Genomic DNA, 23,511 nt, shown 5'->3' on the forward strand with positions numbered 1-23,511 from the left:
GAACAGCTGTCTCGTCAGCTGACGCGCAGGCTCGCAACCGTGGCTGCTTAGCAACCAGCTAAACCCCACTTAATAAAATTATATTTTATCTTAGAGCACATCCGCATCCCTATTCACCTAGGCAACCCCAGGAAATGTATATAATTCGGCATTATTTCGGCCAGTCGGCTTATAAAATCAGAGCCGATCAGTTTACGTTCACGCGCAGGTATAACGCGGCGCGCTCCTGTCTCATCTGCTGGTGCGCGAGCCCGGTAATTAGACCGCTGTGTCAAATCAAGGAGTACAAAAGACGCCAGCGCAGAGTGGAAAAAGGTTTAGTTCATCACAGATAACCAAGAGTTGTGCCAAAAGTATGTAAGATTTAATATTTCTCTTTGTGGGTGTGGCGCACCTGTTGCGCTGGTGAGATTGGGGGGGGGGGGGTTGTGTGCATGTAGCGTGCTTAGTCTGGAGGCTAAATACACACAGTGTGTTATGTAACTGTTGTTTAGTGTTGATATTCTTTGCTTAGTTTGATAAATGTTGGAGCAGTTTGCTTCATCAGGAGGGTGAAGTCGCTCAACTTAAAGTGTTGGATTTAACTGTGTTGGATCATTGGCTGCTGGTGAGGGCATAGAAAAAGGGGCATTTTTCTACCAGTAGACAGCGTTTAAGATTGAGTGTTTCACTGCTAAATTAATAATATATTTATATTGAATATGGATTTTAAATATGTATCTAAATAGGTGGTTAATTGGTTAGGTATTTATGTATTTGCATATTGGCTTTTCTGTTGCATTTATCTATTGTGTTTCTGGGTTTAAATGTATTTTATATGTATCTTGGTGCATTTATGTTGAGACAATTTATTTAAAATCTGTTTTAACTTAAAGGGAAAAGATGTGCCCATTTTCTTGCACTTGTTTAATGGTTAAGAGTTTGATAGCCTAATTAATAGTTGTAAATTATGGGATTGATAATTGATTGATTTTTTACAGCATGTTAATCTTGTGGTGTTTTGTCCTTAAAGGTTTTTCACCTACTAAAGAAGCTAAAGGCTACTAAAGGCTACTAAAGACAGCTAATGACAGCTAAAGAAACTAAAGTCTACTAACGCTGCTAAAGACTGCTAAAAAGACTAAAGAAGAAAAAAGAAGCTGTTTCTTCGTTGGAAAAACTGTTGCAAACTAAAGGAAAATAAAAGGAAAAAGTAACTACGGTCTGGTCTTTTGAGTGAAATCCAGAAGCCACATTCAGCATTGGTACATCCCTTCAAGTGTGGGATAAGCACAGCGAAAAAAGCAAAACACTTGACAGTTGTTGTATGCACACTGTGTCGAGCGGAAATGGCCTATCATAGCAGCACAACGGCTATGAACGAACATTTGATAAGAAAACACCCGACAGCGTTCTTGCCATCACCATCAACTAGTCAATCGTCCGCGTGAGTATACGTTGTCATCATTACACAAAATCATGAATGTGTCATTTGTATCTGCGTTGTAAATTCATAAACTAAAACACTGTTTCGCTCTGGCGTGCCTGTTCAGTGTTTACAAAGACGCGCTCCTCTTTAACGCTAACGTTAATTAGTTGTGCAAATACCTTTTACAACATTAACAGTTACATATACTATGTACAAACAAACAATTAACTTTCACTTTAATCATACTATCATTGTTGTGTTATTAAGCAAAATAAGCAATACTTTTACTTTTGTTGAAATGTTTACACTGTTACAGAATATTTTGTTTTGCACTTTTTTGTATTGGATGTTTATCTTTATTTTTGCACATTTTAAAGCAAAATAAGCAATACTTTTACTTTAGAAATGCTTATACTATTGCAGAATATTAAGATTTGCACTGGATGTTTACTTTTATATTTGCACATTAAAAAGCAAATAAGCTACTTTTAATTTTGTTAAATGTTAAAAGTTTTAAATGTTTACATTGTTACAGAATATTTTGTCATGTTGTTGTCAATGTTGACTGAGTGGCCATACTTTTTTTTTTTGTAAATAAAAGTCATGCCTTTTGAAAAAACTGGCCAACATTTATTTTTTCATCTTCATTTTAAATAAAAAAAATAATCGGTAAAAGGAAAAATAATCTATAGATTAATCGAAAAAAATAATCTATAGATTAACCGAAAAAATAATCTATAGATTAATCGATAGAAAAATAATCGTTAGCTGCAGCCTTAATATATATATATATATATATATATATATATATATATATATATATATATATATACACACACACACACACACACACACACACACACACACACACACACACACACACACACACACACACACACACACACACACACACACACACACACACACACACACACACACACACACACACACACACACACACACACACACACACAGTATATGTATATATATATATATATATATATATATATATATATATACACATACACACACACACACACATACATATTTACACAAATAACATCACCAATATAGCTATATACAATTAATGAATATATATCAATGAATATATAAAGTTAGGGACATTAATCAATAATCAACTAAGCTAATAGACATGCATCACTGAAAGGCGGGTAAACTATTTTTAAAACATGCATTTTAATTACATCCTAACAATTAAGTCCTAATTTTCACAGTGATTATTAACATGTATCTTTTTTGTATTTAAAATATTTCATTACAGCTGGTAACATAAATATCATACAGAAGATACACCCAAAGACAAATAATGTAACTGTCTATCTTAATTTTGCAGCACAAGTTTCAGTATATATCAAATAAAAAATAACAAATAAACAAGCTCAGAAGATTTTAAGTAATTATTGTCACTTTACCTGGTAATGCAGTTTGTCTTTTAAATATGATTCAGCTCCTTGTGTTTCGATCCAGCAACATGATCTTTGAGTTTCCCATAATTCATTTTTTCTTGCTGCAAATCTTACATTTCACAAAGCCAGGTTTATCAATTTGGTAGAAAACAAAACTTAGTTGTGTTTTATCCAGTTTCTCACCGTCGAAACCAATGTTTAACTCCCGCATCAATTTCTGTAACATCACACATCCAGTTAACTTTTGCCACGTTCGTCCTTTGTTTACGACGAGCTAGCAACCTCGCTTACTAACATAGCTTGTTTAATGAGAAGGACGTTGAACGTTACTCAAGTCAGTGTGCCCGTCTGTGACGTCATCGCCATCAGCCATCAAAACAAAAATGGCGGATAAAGTGGCAGAGTAAAGGTCACAACGAATACAAATAATACAACACAATATTACAATGTCGCAACACAACTTTAAGCCACAAAGGGTGCAATGGTCACAATGGAAGGGACAGACGTGTAAATCGCAAATAAAAACAGAAAACAATGATTTGCAAATCCTTTCCAACCTATATTAGGGACGGCGTGGCGCAGTGGGAGAGTGGCCGTGCGCAACCCGAGGGTCCCTGGTTCAATCCCCACCTAGTACCAACCTCGTCATGTCCGTTGTGTCCTGAGCAAGACACTTCACCCTTGCTCCTGATGGCTGCTGGTTAGCGCCTTGCATGGCAGCTCCCGCCATCAGTGTGTGAATGTGTGTGTGAATGGGTAAATGTGGAAGTAGCGCTTTGAGTACCTTGAAGGTAGAAAAGCGCTATACAAGTACAACCCATTTATCATTTATTTATTTATATTCAATTGAATAGACTGCAAAGACAAGATACTTAATGTTCGAACTGGAAAACTTTGGTATTTTTTGGAGCAACATATGTTGCCATCCAAGCAATGTTATCATGGACGCCCCTGCTTATTTCAGCAAGGCAATGCCAAGCCACGTGTTACAACAACGTGGCTTCATAGTAAAAGAGTGAGGGTACTAGACTGGCCTGCCTGTAGTCCAGACCTGTCTCCCATTGAAAGTGTGTGGTGCAATATGAAGCCTAAAATAATAAAATACCATTGAACAACTTAAGCTGTACATCAAGCAAGAATGGAAAATAATTCCACGTGAAAAGCTTCAAAAATGTGTCTCCTCAGTTCTCCAATGTTTACTGAGTGTTGTTAAAAGGAAAGGCCATGTAACACAGTGGTAAAAATGCCCCTGTGACAACTTTTTTGCAACGTATTGCTGCCATTAAATTCTAAGTTAATGATTTGCAAAAAAAAATTCGGTTTCTCAGTTCGAACATTAAACTTTGCAGTTTATTCAATTAAATATAAGATGAAAAAGGATTTGCAAATCATTGTGTTCTGTTTTTATTTACGAATTACACAACGTGCCAACTTCACTGGTCTAGGGGTTTGTATTTGCCATGTTCGCCCTATTACGTTCAGCTTGCAACCTCGCCTGCTCATGGCTTATCTCAACTCTAAATACCGACATTTTCTTTACATCTTATTTTTACTTATATTTCATTAAAAAAGGTGATATTTTACCAATGTTTAAATATGCAGATTTCCCCAATGCCACGTAAATTTCACATATATCACATAAAAGGTTATGGTGCTTTTTAAGTTAATCCCAAAATTTCAACCAAAAGCCAAATATCCCTGACTTTTTGCAAGTAGTGTATACAAACTTCAATAGACATTCCACTGTGGCCATACCTTGAGCCAGACGCTCAAATCTTCTCCCATGCTCTGGAGGCACACAGTACCTGCAGATGTTGAAAAGTGGTGTTATCCATAGTGAACTGACATAAATAAGCTATTTATGAATGTTTTATTTTTTTCATTTACCAAGATTTGGGTTCTCCAAAATGTAAGTAATTGATACTGTAGAGGTCCATGTCCTCCGTGTGCCATGCAAAGGTGGTCTTCCACATTCCAAAATACAAGTACGGTGTATTGACGCCCTCAATGGTGATGCCACTTTCAGATTCCACCGTGTCCAAAATGGTGTTAAGACAACAAATATTCCACTCTTTGACCTCCTGCAACAAGAAAGGGAAGCACAGGGAACTTCAAACAGAGTGCATCATGTTCGTATCTTGACGTACGCAGGTGATCCAGGCTCAAACTACACACAGACTCTAACAATATGATATCAACTCACTGGATTGTATAAACTCCCACTGACATCGGCCCCATATATAGGAGGATTAAATGTCACATTCTTCCAGTATTTTCTTTCCAGTTCATCAAAATCATCATAGTGAGGGCTACAGAACCTGCAGAAAAGAGTACCACATGGTCATATACAGTCACATCAGGCATCCTACAAACGAGTTATTATGATAATAATGTACAACATATGCACCAGAAAAGTTGTGCAACAAAACTGATTTATTTTCTTCTTACATATAACCCTTATAACCCGGTGAGCCTAATGTACGAAATAATTTTGGTTGTGCTTACCGACCTCGAAGCTATTTTATTTGGTACATGGTGAAATGATAAGTGTGACCAGTAGACGGCAGTAAAACTTAAAAGATATGTGTAGACTGCAATATGACTCAAGTAAACAACACCAAAATTGTATATGTTCCATTGAAAATTTAGAACATTACAAACAGCGCTCAAAAATCTATCAAAAATGTTTTAGTACGTATTTGGTAAGCTATGAAGCCGTACCGCTTGATGGATTGTACTGTGCTTCAACATAAGAGCATTATTATGGTGTGTGTATAAGGTAAGACATTATCTGGCGTTTTGTTTCGCAATATCATGCAAAAGCAACTTTTCTTACATTCTGGTACCTGCTGATCTGTATTTGGGATCTGCATAAATCCTGAAAAATTGCGCGAGTCCGCCTTTGTAGTCCGTACTGACACCGTAGTCGATAAGCTTCTTCTTTTTCTCTATCTTCTTGTTATGGAACATTCATTCTCCGCTGTTGCCATTTCTAATATTAAGTACCGGTAGTGTAAAGTTCTTACTTATATCTGTCAGTAAACTCGCCATGAAAGCGCTAAAACATACCGGTGTAGTGAGTTTACATTATTCACCTAAGGAACTTTAGTTACTAGAGAGTTCCGGTCGGACGTTTTTTCACGGGACACATTTCCGGCTTTGTTGTCGTTTCCGGATGAGGAGATGCTGCTCCGTTATTGATTGAAGTAAAGTCTGAATGTCATTAAAACAGTTAGCTCCATCTTTTGACACTTCTTCCACTCCCGTCCTTGCACGCTACACCAAAGATGACGGGGAGAAGACGCTGTCGAAGGTGAGCCACGTAAATAAGACCGCCCACAAAACGGTGCATCCGTAAGCGATTGTCAGAAAGCGGCTTGAAGATGATGTGTAAAACATCATCTATGCAACATTTTGACCAAAGAACCACCATTACATGTTATGTAGACCACAAAGAAGTATTTTACATTTAGAAAAAAAACAATAATAATATGACTCCTTTAATGCGCCTTATATATGAAAAAAGATCGAAAATAAACCATTCATCGGCAATACGCCATATGGTCCGGAAAATACGGTAAGCCTAAACAAAAATACTGCCTTTATAACAGAAATGATATTCTATTTAATTATGTTTACTGTATGGCTGTAATTGTTTACTTAATAAGTACATTTTAAATATATTTAGAGTAGAGTTACAGGATTTGGAGTAAGGATGTTCCGATCAGGGTTTTATGCTGCCGATTCCAATCATCAATGAGTTAGAGTGGCCGATACCAATACCGATCACATGTATCAACTGTAATTATTTGTATTTATTTAAAGTCAATGGTGTTGGCCCTGCGATGAGGTGGCGACTTGTCCAGGGTGTACCCCGCCTTACGCCCAAATGCAGCTGAGATAGGCTCCAGCACCCCCCGCGACCCCGAATGGGACAAGCGGTAGAAAATGGATGGATGGATGGTAACACAATAACTAAACAAAAACTATTATCTACCACTTATTTAAATACTTTGGTTATTGCCTTCAAAGACCTCCTATGTCCAGTGAATTATATCCACTTAGTGTGTAAACATTAATAAACAATTGATTTTGAGAAATTACAAATCGACCTAATGACTTTAGTAGCGATCATTTCCTAATATTACACCCCTGGTATCGACACCACCACTTTATAGATCAATCACCCTCCTCTTACGTGTCGTGTACTGACTGTGACAATGCTGACACACCAACAGTTGTTGTCATATTATCCTCTTATTACTTGTTAATTTCCTGTTAATATCTGCTTACTTTCTGCTTTAACGCACTTCCAGCCACACTTCCTAAATTTTACTAAGCACTTATTTCTTGGTGATTTTCGGTGACCTTAGCTTTTAGCATGCCTGCTCTTTGTGTGTAAGATGGTTAGCCTTACAAATAAATGCAGTTTATTTGTCTAGTTGTTTGTAAGGGAGGCTATTATTTTAGGGGAGTGACTCCACTATGGAGACACAATTAGCTGCTTAAATATATACCGTAAATTCCGCATTATAAACGGCTACTTTTTTCTAAGGCTTTGAACCCTGCGGCTTATCAAACTGTGCGGCTAATTTATTGATTTTTATTCGCCAATGGCCTTAATGTTTTGTATTCAACAAATCATTTTCATAAAACACAAGCAGAGACAGTGAAAAGGTGTGTACATTTTTTGTGCTATTCCGCACACTGTAGAAGCTGCGGGGTGAACATCTACAGTATTTCCTTCTGTCTAGTGCTTTGAACCCGAAGTACAAGTGTTGTTTCGTCTTCTAGTCATCCATAGCCTTTCTACTCCTATGGTTTGTTCATTCATCACTCCAGGCAACGTTTTAAGTTTTACAATATAACTAAAACTATTCATACTTACTATAGCGTCCCAAGTGTGATGTTTGTAGGAGTATTTTCATGTTTATCTGTACGTGCTATCATAGTGCACTCAAGCTAGCGTCGTTAGCGTGACCTAATATGTAAACACGTTTACGAGTGTCTGTGTTCGTATTATTAACTTACAATGACATTCTGCTTGTATTGATCCAGTTTCACAAATTCCTCAGGAAATTCACCAAAACGTCACCGTGGAGTATTTTGAGTCTGTTTAGCTGATTGGAGAGCTAGCTTCCGCAGCTAGTGGGTCCATAACGATGACTTGTGTTTTGTTTGATCAGCCGTTTTACACCCACTGTTTGTCAACAATTATGGTATGGAAATAAAAATGTACGAAATCTTTCTGTGTAAATAACTAATTTCACAATGTATATATCCATGCTTGCCAACCTTGAGACCTCCGATTTCGGGAGGTGGGGGGGGGGCATGGTTGGGGGCATGGTTGAGAGGGGAGGAGTATATTTACAGCTAGTATTCACCAAGTATATATAAGAAATACTTGACTTTCAGTGAATTCTAGCTATATATATATACACCGGTATATATATATATATATATATATATATATATATATATATGTCTTAATAAGGTTATCCAAAAAATAGTGCTCGATACCGTAGTAGAGCGCAATATATGTATGTGTGGGAAAAAAATCACAAGACTATTTCATCTCTGAAACAGGCCTGTAGAGATGAAATAGTCTTGTGATTTTTTTCCCACACATACATACATATATATATATATATATATATATATATATATATATATATATATATAAATAAGAGAAATACTTGAATTTCAGTGTTCATTTATTTACACATATACACACACATAACACTCATCTACTCATTGTTAAGGTTTGAATTGTCCATCCTTGTTCTATTCTCTGTCACTATTTTTCTAACCATGCTGAACACCCTCTCTGATGATGCATTCTGCTTCGTCTCCTTGTTGTGTGCGCAGTTGTGCACTGCACTCTCTAAAAGCCCTAGATGTTATTGTCACATATGCATGTACAGTAGATGGCAGTATTGTCCTGTTTAAGAGTGCCACAACATTGCTGTTTACGGCAGACAAACTTCTTTACGGTAGACGAAAACGTGACTGCTGTTGTTGTGTGTTGTTGCCGCGCTGGGAGGACGTTAATGAAACTGCCTAACAATAAACCCACTTAAGAAACCAAGAACTCGCCCTCGATCATTCTACAGTTATAACGTGATTGGGCAGGCACGCTGTTTGTATTGTGGGAAAGCGAACGTGAAAACAGGTTGTCGACACGTCACTCAGGTCGCATGGAGCTGGAGGGGGCGTGGCCTCCAGCTCTGCCTGAATTTCGGGAGAAAATTTGTCCCGGGAGGTTTTCGGGAGAGGCGCTGAATTTCGGGAGTCTCCCGGAAAATCCGGGAGGGTTGGCAAGTATGTATATATCTGTGGTTTATATATGGAAAATATTTTTTTCTTGTAAAATTTTGTGAGTGCGGCTTATATACCGGTGCAAGTCAGGAAAATATGGTCGTGTCAGCCAAAGGAAAACAGCGTTGGATATCGGCTTTAAGAGGCATGAATAATTTGGCGATCACATACTTGTTCAATTAGTGGCCTTAATTGAACAACGTAAACACATTTTTTAAACTTACTTGTCACTGTTTGCAATCTTGCGGAACTCTTTGACAAACATCGACTTCTTCTGAATGTTGTATTGGGTAAAAAGGCCCGACTGGCCTGTCACCACCTGCTGAATGGGTGCAGGAATAATCAGGTTGTCTATATCATCATACGATTGCCTGGGCTTCCATTCCTTTGGCGGGACCACCTTAAAAGGGAGGGAGAATGAGTATTATTAAGCTGATCATGTTATCTCTTTCTGAGCTGATTATTGTGTTTGCAAAATATGCCAGATTTTCAATACACTGTACAATGTGTAAAAGTCATGTGCAGGGTTGGAAAATGTGCGTCAAATGCAAGTACATACTTTGGCCAGGCCTGCCTTGTGCGCTCCTTGGGACTCCATGTATGCTACATAGCGGCTGAAGTTTTTGAACTCCTCAACAGTTGGGTAAAATGTCATGATGCACTTGGAGCCATGGTTCTGGGGAACTGCGTCAGACGCCATCCCAATATCTATGGCAGCTCCTGCATATTGTGAAGGGGACATTTTTATTGACAAGGGAGGATGTGTCAAAATTCAAACCATGTTATCACATGTAAACATAGACATTAGAGCAGTGGTTCTTAAAGGGGAACATTATCACCAGACCTATGTAAGCGTCAATATATACCTTGATGTTGCAGAAAAAAGACCATATAATTTTTTAACCGATTTCCGAATGGGTGAATTTTGGCGAATTAAACGCCTTTCTATTATTCGCTCTCGGGAAGCAATCCGCCATTTTCTCAAACACATTACAAACACCGAATCAAATCAGCTCTGTTATTTTCTGTTTTTTCGACTGTTTTCCGTACCTTGGAGACATCATGCCTCGTCGGTGTGTTGTCGGAGGGTGTAACAACACGAACAGGGACGGATTCAAGTTGCACCAGTGGCCCAAAGATGCGAAAGTGGCAAGAAATTGGACGAAATTTGTTCAAAATACGAGGGTGTGGGGAAAGCCGACGAAAATGGTCAGTCGTTTGTTCCGCACACTTTACCGACGAAAGCTATGCTACGACAGAGATGGCAAGAATGTGTGGATATCATGCGAAACTCAAAGCAGATGCATTTCCAACGATAAAGTCAAAGAAATCTGCCGCCAGACCCCCATTAGCACGGCAAGCAATAGCGGCAGTTTGTTCCTGCAGACGAGCGAGGTAAACCCCCTGGATGTCTTGGCTCACACCGCTTCTACCGTCCCTTATGCCACCGAAGATGATCAAGAGAAGAATATCGACCCTAGCTTCCCTGGTCTGCTGACATCAACTCAAAAACTGGACAGATCAGCTTTCAGGAAAAGAGAGCGGATGAGGGTATGTCTACAGAATATATTAATTGATGAAAACTTTATTCATTACTCGCGGTTGTACGTAAATTATTATACATAAACTGTGTTTACCAATAATTTAGCTTAAAAACAACACTTAAAAACAAACATACCAATCGTTGGTTAGAAGGCGATCGCCAAATTCGTCCTCGCTTTCTCCCGTGTCGCTTTCGTCGGTTTCGCTTGCATACGGTTCAAACCAATATGGCTCAATAGCTTCAGTTTCTTCTTCAATTTCGCTTAAGCCGCTGAAATCCGAGTCTAAAGTCGCTATACCCTGCTGTTCTATCCGCCATGTTTGTTTGTATTGGCATCACTATGTGACGTCACAGGAAAATGGACGGGTGTATATAACGATGGTTAAAATCAGGCACTTTGAAGCTTTTTTTCGGGATATTGCGTGATGGGTAAAATTTTGAATAAAACTTCGAAAAATAAAATAAGCCACTGGGAACAGATTTTTAATGGTTTTAACCATTCTGAAATTGTGATAATGTTCCCCTTTAACCTGGGTTCGGTGAGTCGGCCTCAGGGGTTCGGCGGAGCCTCCGCCGCGGAGGTCAAGACACACCCGACTCATCATGTAAATAAAAACTTCTCCCTATCGACGTTATTATATGGATAAACCCAAACAATGTTCCCTCTAATTTTACATATGCGTGAGCAAACGCAAAAACTCCTTGAGCATCCCCTTCTGGATGACTGTAAGTAAGATCGAAGATGTGTCTGGAATCGGAGACATTTCTGTACCCATGGAACTGACGCAAACAATTGCCACGCACTTAGATGAGCTTGCAAAGTCTCTCGACGGATGTTTCCCTACAAGAGAGTCATATCCAGCATGTGTGAGACAGCTGATCATGTTTGCGGTTTAGACAGCAAATAGGCATGCAGGCAAATCCGATATTGTTTACCACAACAGGCATGGGGCACGCTCAGCCAATCAGGGGTCGAGTCTACTTCCGCGTCGGACGATGGCGCTGTTGAGCTTGAAGTGCACTTTTACTTTAATATTATTGTTGTTAGAATAGGGTGGACTTTATTCATTCCACAATGGAAAATGTTGTGGTTGCGGCGCAGATATAAAAAGCCCACAAAAACTGAGGTAAAAAGACATGAAAACAAGAGGGTAACACCAAATAACACGAAGGGCCTAAACCAGGGGTCGCTAACCCGCGGCTCCGGAGCCGCATGCGGCTCTTTGATCACTCTGATGCGGCTCAGCAGCTTGCTTGCCGACCCCCCCACCCCGATTTTCCCGGGAGACTTCCGGATTTCAGTGCCTCTCGCAGAAAACTCTCGGGATTAATATTCTCCGATTTTCACCCTTACATAACTAATAAGGGTGTACCATAATGGTACAGTATTTAGCACCCTCTACAATCTGTATTAACAGCGCGCCAGCCCAGCCTCTTCATATATGAATCTTCTACTTGCACACGCAAGTGACAGCAACGCACACTTGGTCAACAGCCACACAGGTTACACTGACGGTGACCATATAAGCCAACTTTAACACTCTTACTAATAATGCGCCACACTTTGAACCAAAACCAAACAAGAATAACAAACACATTTCGAGAGAACATCTGCTCCTTAACACAACATAAACACAACAGAATAAATACCCAGAATCCCATGCAGTCCTGACTCTTCCGGGCTACATTATACACCCCTGCTACCACCAAACCCCGCCCTCACCCCAACCCTGCTCCCTCACACATCAACCCCCCCCCCCCCCCCCCCCCTCTGTGCGTCGGTTGAGGTGGGCGGGGTTTGGTAGGGGGGTGTATAATGTAGCCCGGAAGAGTTAGGGCTGCATGGGATTCTGGGTATTTGTCCTGTTGTGTTTATGTTGTGTTACGGTGCAGATGTTCTCCCGAAATGTGCTTGTTATTCTTGTTTAGTGTGGGTTCACAGTGTGGCGCATTATTAGTAAGAGTGTTAAAGTTTTTTTTTTTATACCGACACCGTCAGTGTAACCTGTGTGGTTGTTGACCAAGTATGCTTTGCTGTCACCTGCTGAGCAAGCGAAAGCCCCATACAACGTGTGGCTGATCAGGCACGCTGGTTGTAGTGGGTGCTATATGCTGTACCATCATGTCACCCATAACGCTGATAAGCGCCATTCACATAAAACCAGCATACCGCACCAGCATTCAAATTCCATAATAAGGTATGGGCAGCGTGTCTGAGACCCCTGGTTTATACATAGCCCAAAGCAACAAAAAAAACGTATGCAGTGTTATTTAATTTTAAATTTCAAAAAAAAATATTTGCGTCTCCCATTGTTATCTTTAATCTGTGAAACTGGTCAAAATGGCTCTTTGACTGGTAAAGGTTGCCGACCCCTGGCCTAAACACTACAGAGCTGATGCAACCAGCTGTCACTTCAGCGGCGCCATTTCTACATACAGCTACAAATGATATTTGTTCAGTATCTAATAAATTTAAATGTATTATGTTTGCAGATGATACCAATGTATAATGTTCAGGAGAAGACTTGAAGGAAGTGTTGAGGATAATATAGGTTGAGTTGCTTCAGCTAAAAAAATGGTTTGATATGAATAAGTTATCATTAAATGATAAGAAAAAACTAAATTTATGGTGTTTAGTGGTGCAAGGACAAATTGTGAAGCAAAATTTAAATTAAATCAAGTGGAAATTGATAGAGTATATGAAAATAAATTCTTGGGAATAATAATTGATCATAAATTATGTTGGAAAGCGCATATTGACTATATAAAGGGAAAAATATACAAATCCATTGCTATTCTGTATAGAGCAGGGGTGGGCAATTCATTTTTTACCGGGGGCCGCATGAGCAACCTGAGCACTGCTGGAGGGCCACACAGACAATATTTCAATTACATTTTGCTCAAATTATTTTTGATATACCGTAAGATAAATAATAATAATATTTTCATTTAACCTAACTTATCTTTACACAAAAGCAGATGGCTTTTGATGGTTTGATTTTTAACACTTTCTTACACAACACTTCCTGATGCATAATACAATGCAAAAATGTCAATTTCTGTCACTTTATCCTGCATCCTCTTTGTTGTGAACGTAGCACGCCTGTAAGGTGATTGGCGAAGAAGGAGGAAGCGTTGCTGTTTCGGAAATGAGGAGTGAGGATAAACGTGTGTGTGGAAAGAACGAGATAAGTTGAGCTGTGTTAGTACAGGTTGCTCAATAAAAGTTTAAAAAGCCTCACAGTTCGCCTTGCCATCAAACCTGGGAGTCTGCATTGAGGGCGGAACTCCCCCATGCCAAGCAGCGTGCGCTGCACCTGTAGACGCTGCCCCTCTCCTTCCTCCCTCTCTCTCTCTTTGCGGCGAGCTCACGTCCGGGATTCACACAGACATCTGCAGTCACCTTAAGTCCCCACTCAATGTCCTTCCCTCTCGTTCAATCTTGACAAAGTCGCGAGGAAACATCGTGGCACGTACCTCCCGATGACGTAGCAGGCTGAGCACACAAGCAGCGGCAGTATGCGCAAAGTTTTACTTCTGACACCAATTGTAGCGCCCAGAAGAAGGGCACACCAAGTCTGACGCTCTTTTTAAACTTCTATTGAGCAACCTATACTAACACAGCTCAACTGATCTCGTTCCTTCCACACGCACGTCTATCCTCACTCCTCATTTCCGCAACTCAAGAACACAACATCAACTTCAGCAGGTCGTTACACTATATTCTTTAAACACAACAATCTGTGTAACACAAATTAAGCACACGGCTTTACCTTTAATTTCTGTAAAGAAATACTTGGCAGTCCATGTCTTGTTGAAAACACGCCGGGCATCACTTGTCGCCGTGCACCTTCACTCACAGGTTACACCCGGACACACACCCATAAATAACACTTTTCAAAATAAAAGCAGCACAGTTGTATTGCACGCACGACATAGATGTTTTTTTGCATTAATTTTGTAATTTGTGATTGCCGCTGTTCACATTCACTTACAATTGCGCACAAGCATACGTCCACACGGAAGTAATACAAATAACGCTTTTCAAAACAAAAGCAGCACCGTTGTATTGCACACTCGAGATAGATAATTAGGGCCCGCATGTCCCATTGCATAAGGACTCCCTTTGGGAGTCCTTATGCAATGGGACATAAGGACCTATTGAATTTGTAAGGTTTTATTATTATTATTCTTCCGCAACTTTGCGCTGTAATTTGACCCCCTTAACATACTTCAAAACTCACCAAATTTTACACACACATCAGTAATATACGGCAAAACTTTTTATCAAAAAACCAAACCTCAAAACTCAAAATTGCGCTCTAGCGCCCCCTATGAAAAAAAAAAACTAGACTGCCTGTAACTCCCACTAGGAAGGTCGGAGAGACATGAAACAAAAACCTTTATGTAGGTGTGACTTAGACCTAGATTTCATAATAGTATATTCTCGGGCAAAAATCAACAGGAAGTTGGCAATTCCCCCTTCAAGACAAAAAAGTACTAAAAACAGTAACGTTTGCCTCTTTGAGCTGTATTTTGACCCCCTAAACATGCTTCAAAACTCACCAAACTGAACGCACACATCAGGACTGGCAAACATTGCGATCTAAAAAAAAACCTAACCCCAAATCTCAAAATTGAGCTCTAGAGCAATTTTTGAATACAACCGAGAAAAAACTGCTCCTCGGAAGAAAAAAATGACAAAACTGCCTGTAACTCCCACTGGGAAGGTCGGAGAGACATGAAACTAAAACCTTTCCGTAGGTCTCACTTAGACCTACATTTCATAAATTGACAACCCCCAGCAAAAATCTACAGGAAGTTTGCTATTCCCCCTTCAACACAACATTTTTGTAAAAACCGGTCACCTTCCTTCAAAAACTATCTCCTCTGAGCGCGTTTGTCGTTTCGGCTTCAAACTAACACAGGAGAGAGATTGAACCCTTGTGATTAAAAATACAGAAGCGTGTTTTTCTAACTGCTCCGGTTTTGATTTTATGAGCCTTCAAAGAACCGCTGCGCTGATGCTGCTGCGCTGCTGTTTTTTTTAAGATGGCTGCTTAAAAGCAGGAAGCACCAGCGTGCCCACACAATGCAGACAAGGTAGGTACACTAGACAAAAGTATTGGGACACTTGGGACTAAAACTTGACAAAAGTATTTGGACACTTAGGACTAGCACCTGCCAAATACGCAGGCCCGACCAACGCTGCTTGCAGCTTTAATTTTTTAAATGTATTTTGTAATTTATGATTGGCCTCACGGGGGCCGGACAGGGACGTACAAAGGGCCGGATGTGGCCCGCGGGCCGCAGAATACCCAGGTCTGGTATAGAGTAAGACACATGCTGAGTAAGAAATGTCTGCATGTGTTATATTATTATTTTATTTTTCCATATTTAACATATTGTGTTGAAGTTTGGGGAAATGTTTATAAAACAAACATAGACCCAATAATTAAACTTCAAAAAAAGGTCATTAAAATAATACACAAAGCGTGTTACTATGAAACCTACCCATCCATTATTCATAAGTTCTAATGTGTTAAAATTCTCAGCTATTGTGTCAATGATGAATACCTCGACGAAATCATTGAAATTCAGCAGAGCCAGGTTTCAACAGCAACTCTTCAGAACAACAACGCTCTCACTGTTTTGGTGTCGACAAATGGAAAATTATCCAGCTATTGCGAAGAAAGCCCTGGAATTTTTTATACCATTTGTCACAACATATCTTTGCGAGCAATCCTTTTCGAGGATGCTGGACATGAAAAGGAAGTAAAAGGAACAGACTTTGCTGTGAAAATGACATGAGAGTGGCACTTGCCACGGTGATGCCAAGCATATCTGAACTGGTCGAAGTCACACTGAATTTGCAGACGTGTCATTTGTTGTGAGTTCATGCACTGTGTTGGTTTTGTTCTTTGAACAAGGTGATGTCCATGCAAAGTAGGGCTGGGCGATATATCGAATATACTCGGTTTGTGCGATATAGAAAATGACTATATCGTGAGCATTCGTTCTCACGCAGTTGCTTTTAGCTGCGGGCATTACACTACAGGCGTTTCTCACTCTTTCTTGCCTCTCCTTCTTACAGAGACTTAAAACAAGCGCACCTTCTTACACACGTCACATACTGTCACGTGTGCAACGTCATCCGCTCCCGCGGAGCAGAGAGGTAGCGGAATGGGTAACATTAGCTGTGGTGCTAGCGGAGGGAAGAGCTGGATGAAGTGGCTGGGGAGAGGGAAGTCTGGGATTCCCTGCTTAGGCTGCTGCCCCCGCGACCCGACCTTGGATAAGCGGAAGAAGAAGATAGATGGATGGATGGATATATATATATATATATATATGTATATACATATATATATATATTTAGTTTATTTTTTTTCACTAAATAAGGGTTCGGTGATTGCGCATATGAAACTGGTGGGATTCGGTACCTCCAACAAGGTTAAGAACCACTGCATTAGAGCAATTCAATAATCAGACATCGTAACACGCGGTTTTCCTAAATAAAAAACATGATCAAAAACACATTTTTTATGCTACAACATAGGGCTGATATATCGATATATTTTTAAACAAGATATGAATAAACAATATATCGTAATATCGATATAATTTATTTCCCTTTAAAATGACCAAACGCCGCTTATTTGTTGTGTTCCTTGTTCTCCCCCGCCCCCTCATGGGCTATTAAACCCCCTCCCTCCTTGGTTGGTTGTTTACTATGACGAGTCACGATTGGTTAGGGACAGGCCAATCAGAGGCAACATAGGGCGGGTCATCGAACCAGGAAGGGAAATCACAAAGTGCCTGCAAATGTATTTTTTCCATCTGAGTTTGATACATTTTTGTATTATTTACACAGCTATGTTATTTATTTTAAGTAGAAAGAATATTTTTTTATTTTTTTCATGTTATGTAATTCTGTGCTACTTAAACAGTTTCTTTTCTGTGCTGTTAATACCCATCTTGACTAACTGGGTTAATAGTAGGGATGTCCCGATCCGATATTTGGATCGGATCGGCCGCCGATATCTGCCAAAAAATGCGTATCGGCAAGGCATGGGAAAATGCAGATCCAGATCCAGTTTTTTAAAGAAATTCCGGTCCGTGTTTTCCAACGCACTGATTTAAATAATACATTCCACTTTTCTGCCGCTCCCAAATTTCCGTTCCGCATTTTCCAGCACACCTTCAACACATCCACAGGTATGTGTCCTAACCGTTAAGACATGTGAATTAAAAGTTACTGGTAAAAATGTCAGCTGTCTCTGTGCGATATAGAAAATGACTATATGGTGATATTGGAGTATACGTTCTCACGCAGTTGCTTTTAGCTTAAAATATCGCGATATTAAAAAAGGCCATATCGCCCAGCCCAAGTTCAATGATGCCATTTCTGTTTGTCATGTATAATTTTGTCTATTTTGTGTTTATCCTTGAATAAACTGGTCAGTTTCTTGTTACCAACCATTGTGTATTATTCAAACTCCCCTAATTCAGCTGGCTAGTTGTTATCAAGAGTACTAAAACCCTTTTCAACATGATTCTGACAACTAAGTAGGCTAAAAAAACTTTAAACTTTAATACATGCTCGGATAGGCCAGTATCGGCCGGTATCGGATCGGAAGTGCAAAAACAACATCGGTATCGGATCGGAAGTGCAAAAACCTGGATCGGGACATCCCTAGTTAATAGAGAAGTGAATTGAAGTGAATTATATTTATATAGCGCTTTTCTCAAAGCGCTTTACATTGTGAAACCCAAGATCTAAGTTACATTTTTAAACCAGTGTGGGTGGCACTGGGAGCGGGTGGGTAAAGTGTCTTGCCCAAGGACACAACGGCAGAGACAAGGTTGGCAGAAGCGGGGATCGAACGTGGAACCCTCAAGTTACTGGCACGGCCACTCCACCAACCGAGCTATACCGCCTCGAAATAAAATAATAAAAGTTCCACTGACTGTTTACAGAACAGTTGTCATTCACTTAGGGCTGGGCGATATACTCGATATATCGCGGGTTTGTTTCTGTGCGATATAAAAAATGACTATATCGTGATATTCGAGTATACATTCTCACGCAGTTGCTTTTAGCTGCGGGCATTACACTACAGGCGTTTCCCACTCTTTCTTGTCTCTCCTTCTCACAGAGACATAAAACAAGCGCACCTTCTTACATACGTCACATACTGCCGCGTGTGCAACGTCACACGCTACCGCAGAGCAGAGAGGTAGCGCCATTGTAACGTAAGCTGTGATGCTAACGGTGCAGTGCAAGTGGTAATACGAGAGAGAAAGAAGGTGCGAATCTGGTAACAAATGAAGGAAGAATTCATTCCCAAGAAAAACAACACGGGGTCCATCGTCTGGCGGTGGTTTGGCTTCAAGCAGGAAGATGTTGAACAGACAACAGTAATATGTCAAGTTTGCGGCAAAAGCGTTGCTACAAAAAGTAGCGCCACTGCTAATGTGTAGCATAATTAGAAAAGTCACCCGCTAGAGCATGGGAGTCAAACTCTGGCCCGCGGGCCAAATTGAGGCGATATCAAATTAACACTAGAGCTGGCCCGCCGATTATATACAGCGGCGGTGCCACGGTAACACCGCATTCACCGCTAATTCTCATACTTGCCAACCCTCCCAGGAGACTACCAACTTTCAGTGCCCCTCCTGAAAACCATCATGTCCCCTTTCATCCAGTCCAACGAGCGCTGGCCAAGTCACATAATATGTGCGGCTGCTGCACGCACACACACAAGTGAATGCGAGGCATACTTGAGCAACAGCGATACAGGTTACACTGAGGGTGCCCGTATAAACAACTTTAACACTGTTAGAAATATACGCCACACTGTTAACCCACACCAAACAAGAATGACAAACACATTTTGGGAGAACATCCGCACCGTAACACAACATACGGGGGGGGGGGGGTATGCATTGCATTTGCGTGTGTGTGCGTACAGAAGCCGCACATATCTTGTGACTGGGCCGGCACGTTGTTAGAACGGACGTGACGACAGCTCGTAGAGGACGTTAAATTAAGGCAGTACCTTTAAGGCACGCCCCCAAGACTGTGGTCCGGGTGGATTACGAGATATAATGACTGACGAACACCTTCGTTCGATAATGAAGGTTGCCTCAGCTCAAAGCCTGAGCCCCGACATTAATGAACTAGCATCCAAGAAAAGATGTCAGGTATCTGGCTTAGGCACATCAGATTAGATCAGTGTGTTGCAAACTGAGCAGTTTAAAGTCCTGAATGGTTGGTTTATTCATTGTTATTTTATTTTCTAATTTATTAGCCTGTGGAAAAAGTTAATGTTGATATTTACCTCAGAAGGCTGCAAATAAAAAAGAGGCATTACATTTTTATTTAAATTGTATTTGATATGCCATTGATATTTTTAAATTATTATTATTATTATTTGAAACTCGATTTTGCATGTCACTATAAAGTCATATAAGCCTTGCTTGTTCAATATTCAATGCAAAACTTGTTTGGGTCCCTATTAAAAGGTTAATTTGTTCAACCTTGGCCCGCGGCTTTGTTCAGTTTTAAATTTTGGCCCACTCTGTATTTGAGTTTGACACCCCTGCGCTAGAGAATAAGAAACTCTGCATGTCAACATCTCCGTTCGGTGCCACACCAACAAAATGCCGAAGCAACCATTTCCACATCAACACCGTATGAAAAAAATAGTCAACAACAGAAGGAGATAACGTCCGCGGGAACCTACCACATAGCGAAGGACATACACTATATTAATTCCTATTATGCAGCTCATTTTTATTTGACAGTTATTGAAATATCTTCTGTGACATCATGCACAAAAGTGCACTTTATTTGTTTTAAACTATTGTAGTGGTGTTCTGTACAAAAAGTGCACTTTAATTTAGTGTTGTTTTGATATGTCATCTTAGTGACATCATGCACAAAAGTGCACTAATAGCTTGTTTTTAAAATGTCTCCGACAATCTTGCACTTTCTGTTTTGGAAATGACATGAATGTTTGTGCCTCTGCTTAATAACTGTTTAATAAATACACTTTTGGTCAATTGACTTACCGTATTTTTCGAACTATAAGTCGCAGTTTTTTTCATTCCAGTGCGACTTCTACATGTTTTTTTCCTTCTTTATTATGCATTTTCGGCAGGTGCGACTTATACTCCGGTGAGACTTATACTCCGAAAAATACGGTAGTTGTGATTTCCCTCTCTGCATGAAAGTTTAAAATGAGCATATATTAATTGAAGTATGAACAAGAGTGTTGTAATGTAGACACATAGAATCATCATCCATCCATCCATCCATCTTCTTCCGCTTATCCGAGGTCGGGTCGCGGGGGAAGCAGCCTAAGCAGGGAAGCCCAGACTTCCCTCTCCCCAGCCACTTCGTCCAGCTCCTCCCGGGGGATCCCGAGGCGTTCCCAGGCCAGCCGGGAGACATAGTCTTCCCAACGTGTCCTGGGTCTTCCCCGTGGCCTCCTACCGGTCGGACGTGCCCTAAACACCTCCCGAGGGAGGCGATCGGGTGGCATCCTGACCAGATGCCTGAACCACCTCATCTGGCTCCTCTCGATGTGGAGGAGCAGCGGCTTTACTTTGAGCTCCCCCCGGATGACAGAGCTTCTCACCCTATCTCTAAGGGAGAGCCCTGCCACCCGGCGGAGGAAACTCATTTCGGCCGCTTGTACCCGTGATCTTGTCCTTTCAGTCATAACCCAAAGCTCATGACCATAGGTGAGGATGGGAACGTAGATCGACCGGTAAATTGAGAGCTTTGCCTTCCGGCTCAGCTCCTTCTTCACCACAACGGATCGATACAGCGTCCACATTACTGAAGACGCCGCACCGATCCGCCTGTTGATCTCACGATCCACTCTTCCCTCACTCGTGAACAAGACTCCGAGGTACTTGAACTCCTCCACTTGGGGCAGGGTCTCCTCCCCAACCCGGAGATGGCATTCCACCCTTTTCCGGGTGAGAACCATGGACTCGGACTTGGAGGTGCTGATTCTCATCCCAGTCGCTTCACACTCGGCTGCGAACCGATCCAGCGAGAGCTGAAGATCCTGGCCAGATGAAGCCATCAGGACCACATCATCTGCAAAAAGCAGAGACCTAATCCTGCAGCCACAAAACCAGATCCCCTCAACGCCTTGACTGCGCCTAGAAATTCTGTCCATAAAAGTTATGAACAGAATCGGTGACAAAGGGCAGCCTTGGCGGAGTCCAACCCTCACTGGAAACGTGTCCGACTTACTGCCGGCAATGCGGACCAAGCTCTGACACTGATCATACAGGGAGCGGACCGCCAAAATCAGACAGTCCGATACCCCATACTCTCTGAGCACTCCCCACAGGACTTCCCGAGGGACACGGTCGAATGCCTTCTCCAAGTCCACAAAACACATGTAGACTGGTTGGGCAAACTCCCATGCACCCTCAAGGACCCTGCGGTGAGTATAGAGCTGGTCCACAGTTCCACGACCAGGACGAAAACCACACTAGAATCATCATACTGCTGTGATTATATGCATCAAGTGTCCATTCAAGGCTAAGGCAAAATATGGAGATATATATCGTGTATCGTGACATGGCCTAAAAATATCGAGATATTAATAAGAGGCAGCCCTACATTCACTTCAATTTGACTGAATATCGCTCAAAAATGAATATCTTATTATGTATACTTTCACAGTAAATGATATGGAGATATATATATCGAATATCGAGTTTAAGTAAAAATATATCGAGATATACTTTTTGGTCCATATCGCCCAAAAAGTGTTGTAGTACAACACTTGGGTCGTTTCTGATTGGTCAGAGCGGCGTCTCTTTAATTCGGCCCGACTGAGGAAGCCCAGACGGCTAACGTTAGCTCGTCTTCCTACTTGTCAAACATCGACACAAATATGGTTTTTAAATTGACAACATTGGCTCTGCTTGTTATTTACTTACGTCTGCACGTCGTGCACATGCGCAGACGTCATTCTCGAACGAACGCATCCAAAAATGCTATCACTGTTTCCGTAATGGGATACGACTATTTCCCGGCGTAAATGGAAGCCCTTCCAGTTACATTGCAACGCATATTTGATATTTAATCAATCACATTACGACCACCACACTACCAAATTAGCATTCAACTCCTCACTGGGGAATATTCCCGACAAGTTCGGGACAGTAATAACTTAGGAGTCGACCACTTCTGCTCCAGGAAATAGACGACGCCACAACGTTACCACGGTCGTTTCCGGGCTAACGGGATTAGCATGTCGACTTTACTGCTCTAATGAAGAGAAGACCCGACATGCTGTTACTCACCACTCACTCTTCACTCGTCTTCTGCGGGGTGGGTCATCAATAGGACGTAAATGTGTGGTGGACACAAGGTGGAAGCCCTAGGAGTGGGACAGCAGCCTCCATTACCTTCCTTACGCACGCACGCAAATCCGATTTTGTTTACCACAACACGCATGGGGCACGCTCAGCCAATCAGAGGACGAGGCTACTTCCGTGTTGGACGATGCGCTATTGAGCTTGAAGTGCACTTTTACTATATATGTGTGTGTATATATATATATATATATATATATATATATATATATATATATATATATATATATATATATATATATTTTTTTTTTTTTTTTTTTTTAATATTTTATTTTATTTTATAAACCTTTATTTGTAAATGTCAACATTTACAAACAGTTGAGAAATTATATATCCATCCATCCATTTTCTACCGCTTATTCCCTTTGGGGTCGCGGGGGGCGCTGGAGCCTATCTCAGCTACAATC

The 23,511-nt window shown here is 40.8% G+C and overlaps 1 protein-coding gene across 1 annotated transcript in view; it reads right to left on the bottom strand.

Moving 5' to 3' along the window:
- The window catches only part of kdm4ab (lysine (K)-specific demethylase 4A, genome duplicate b), an 80,697-nt gene extending 57,500 nt beyond the window's left edge, over nt 1-23,197 (bottom strand). Inside the window, exons 1-6 of the mRNA XM_061941343.2 lie at nt 23,033-23,197; nt 9,713-9,873; nt 9,378-9,553; nt 5,039-5,153; nt 4,723-4,916; nt 4,591-4,640 (exon numbers count right to left, since the gene is read on the bottom strand). Coding sequence (XP_061797327.2) covers nt 4,591-4,640; nt 4,723-4,916; nt 5,039-5,153; nt 9,378-9,553; nt 9,713-9,853 — 676 coding nt within the window. The 5' untranslated portion in view covers nt 9,854-9,873; nt 23,033-23,197. The remainder of the gene's footprint in view (nt 1-4,590; nt 4,641-4,722; nt 4,917-5,038; nt 5,154-9,377; nt 9,554-9,712; nt 9,874-23,032) is intronic.
- Between the last annotated feature and the right edge of the window lie 314 nt (nt 23,198-23,511).

The sequence above is a fragment of the Nerophis lumbriciformis genome, linkage group LG03 (assembly GCF_033978685.3).
Source record: "Nerophis lumbriciformis linkage group LG03, RoL_Nlum_v2.1, whole genome shotgun sequence".
In the NCBI taxonomy this organism is placed as follows: Eukaryota; Metazoa; Chordata; class Actinopteri; order Syngnathiformes; family Syngnathidae; genus Nerophis; species Nerophis lumbriciformis.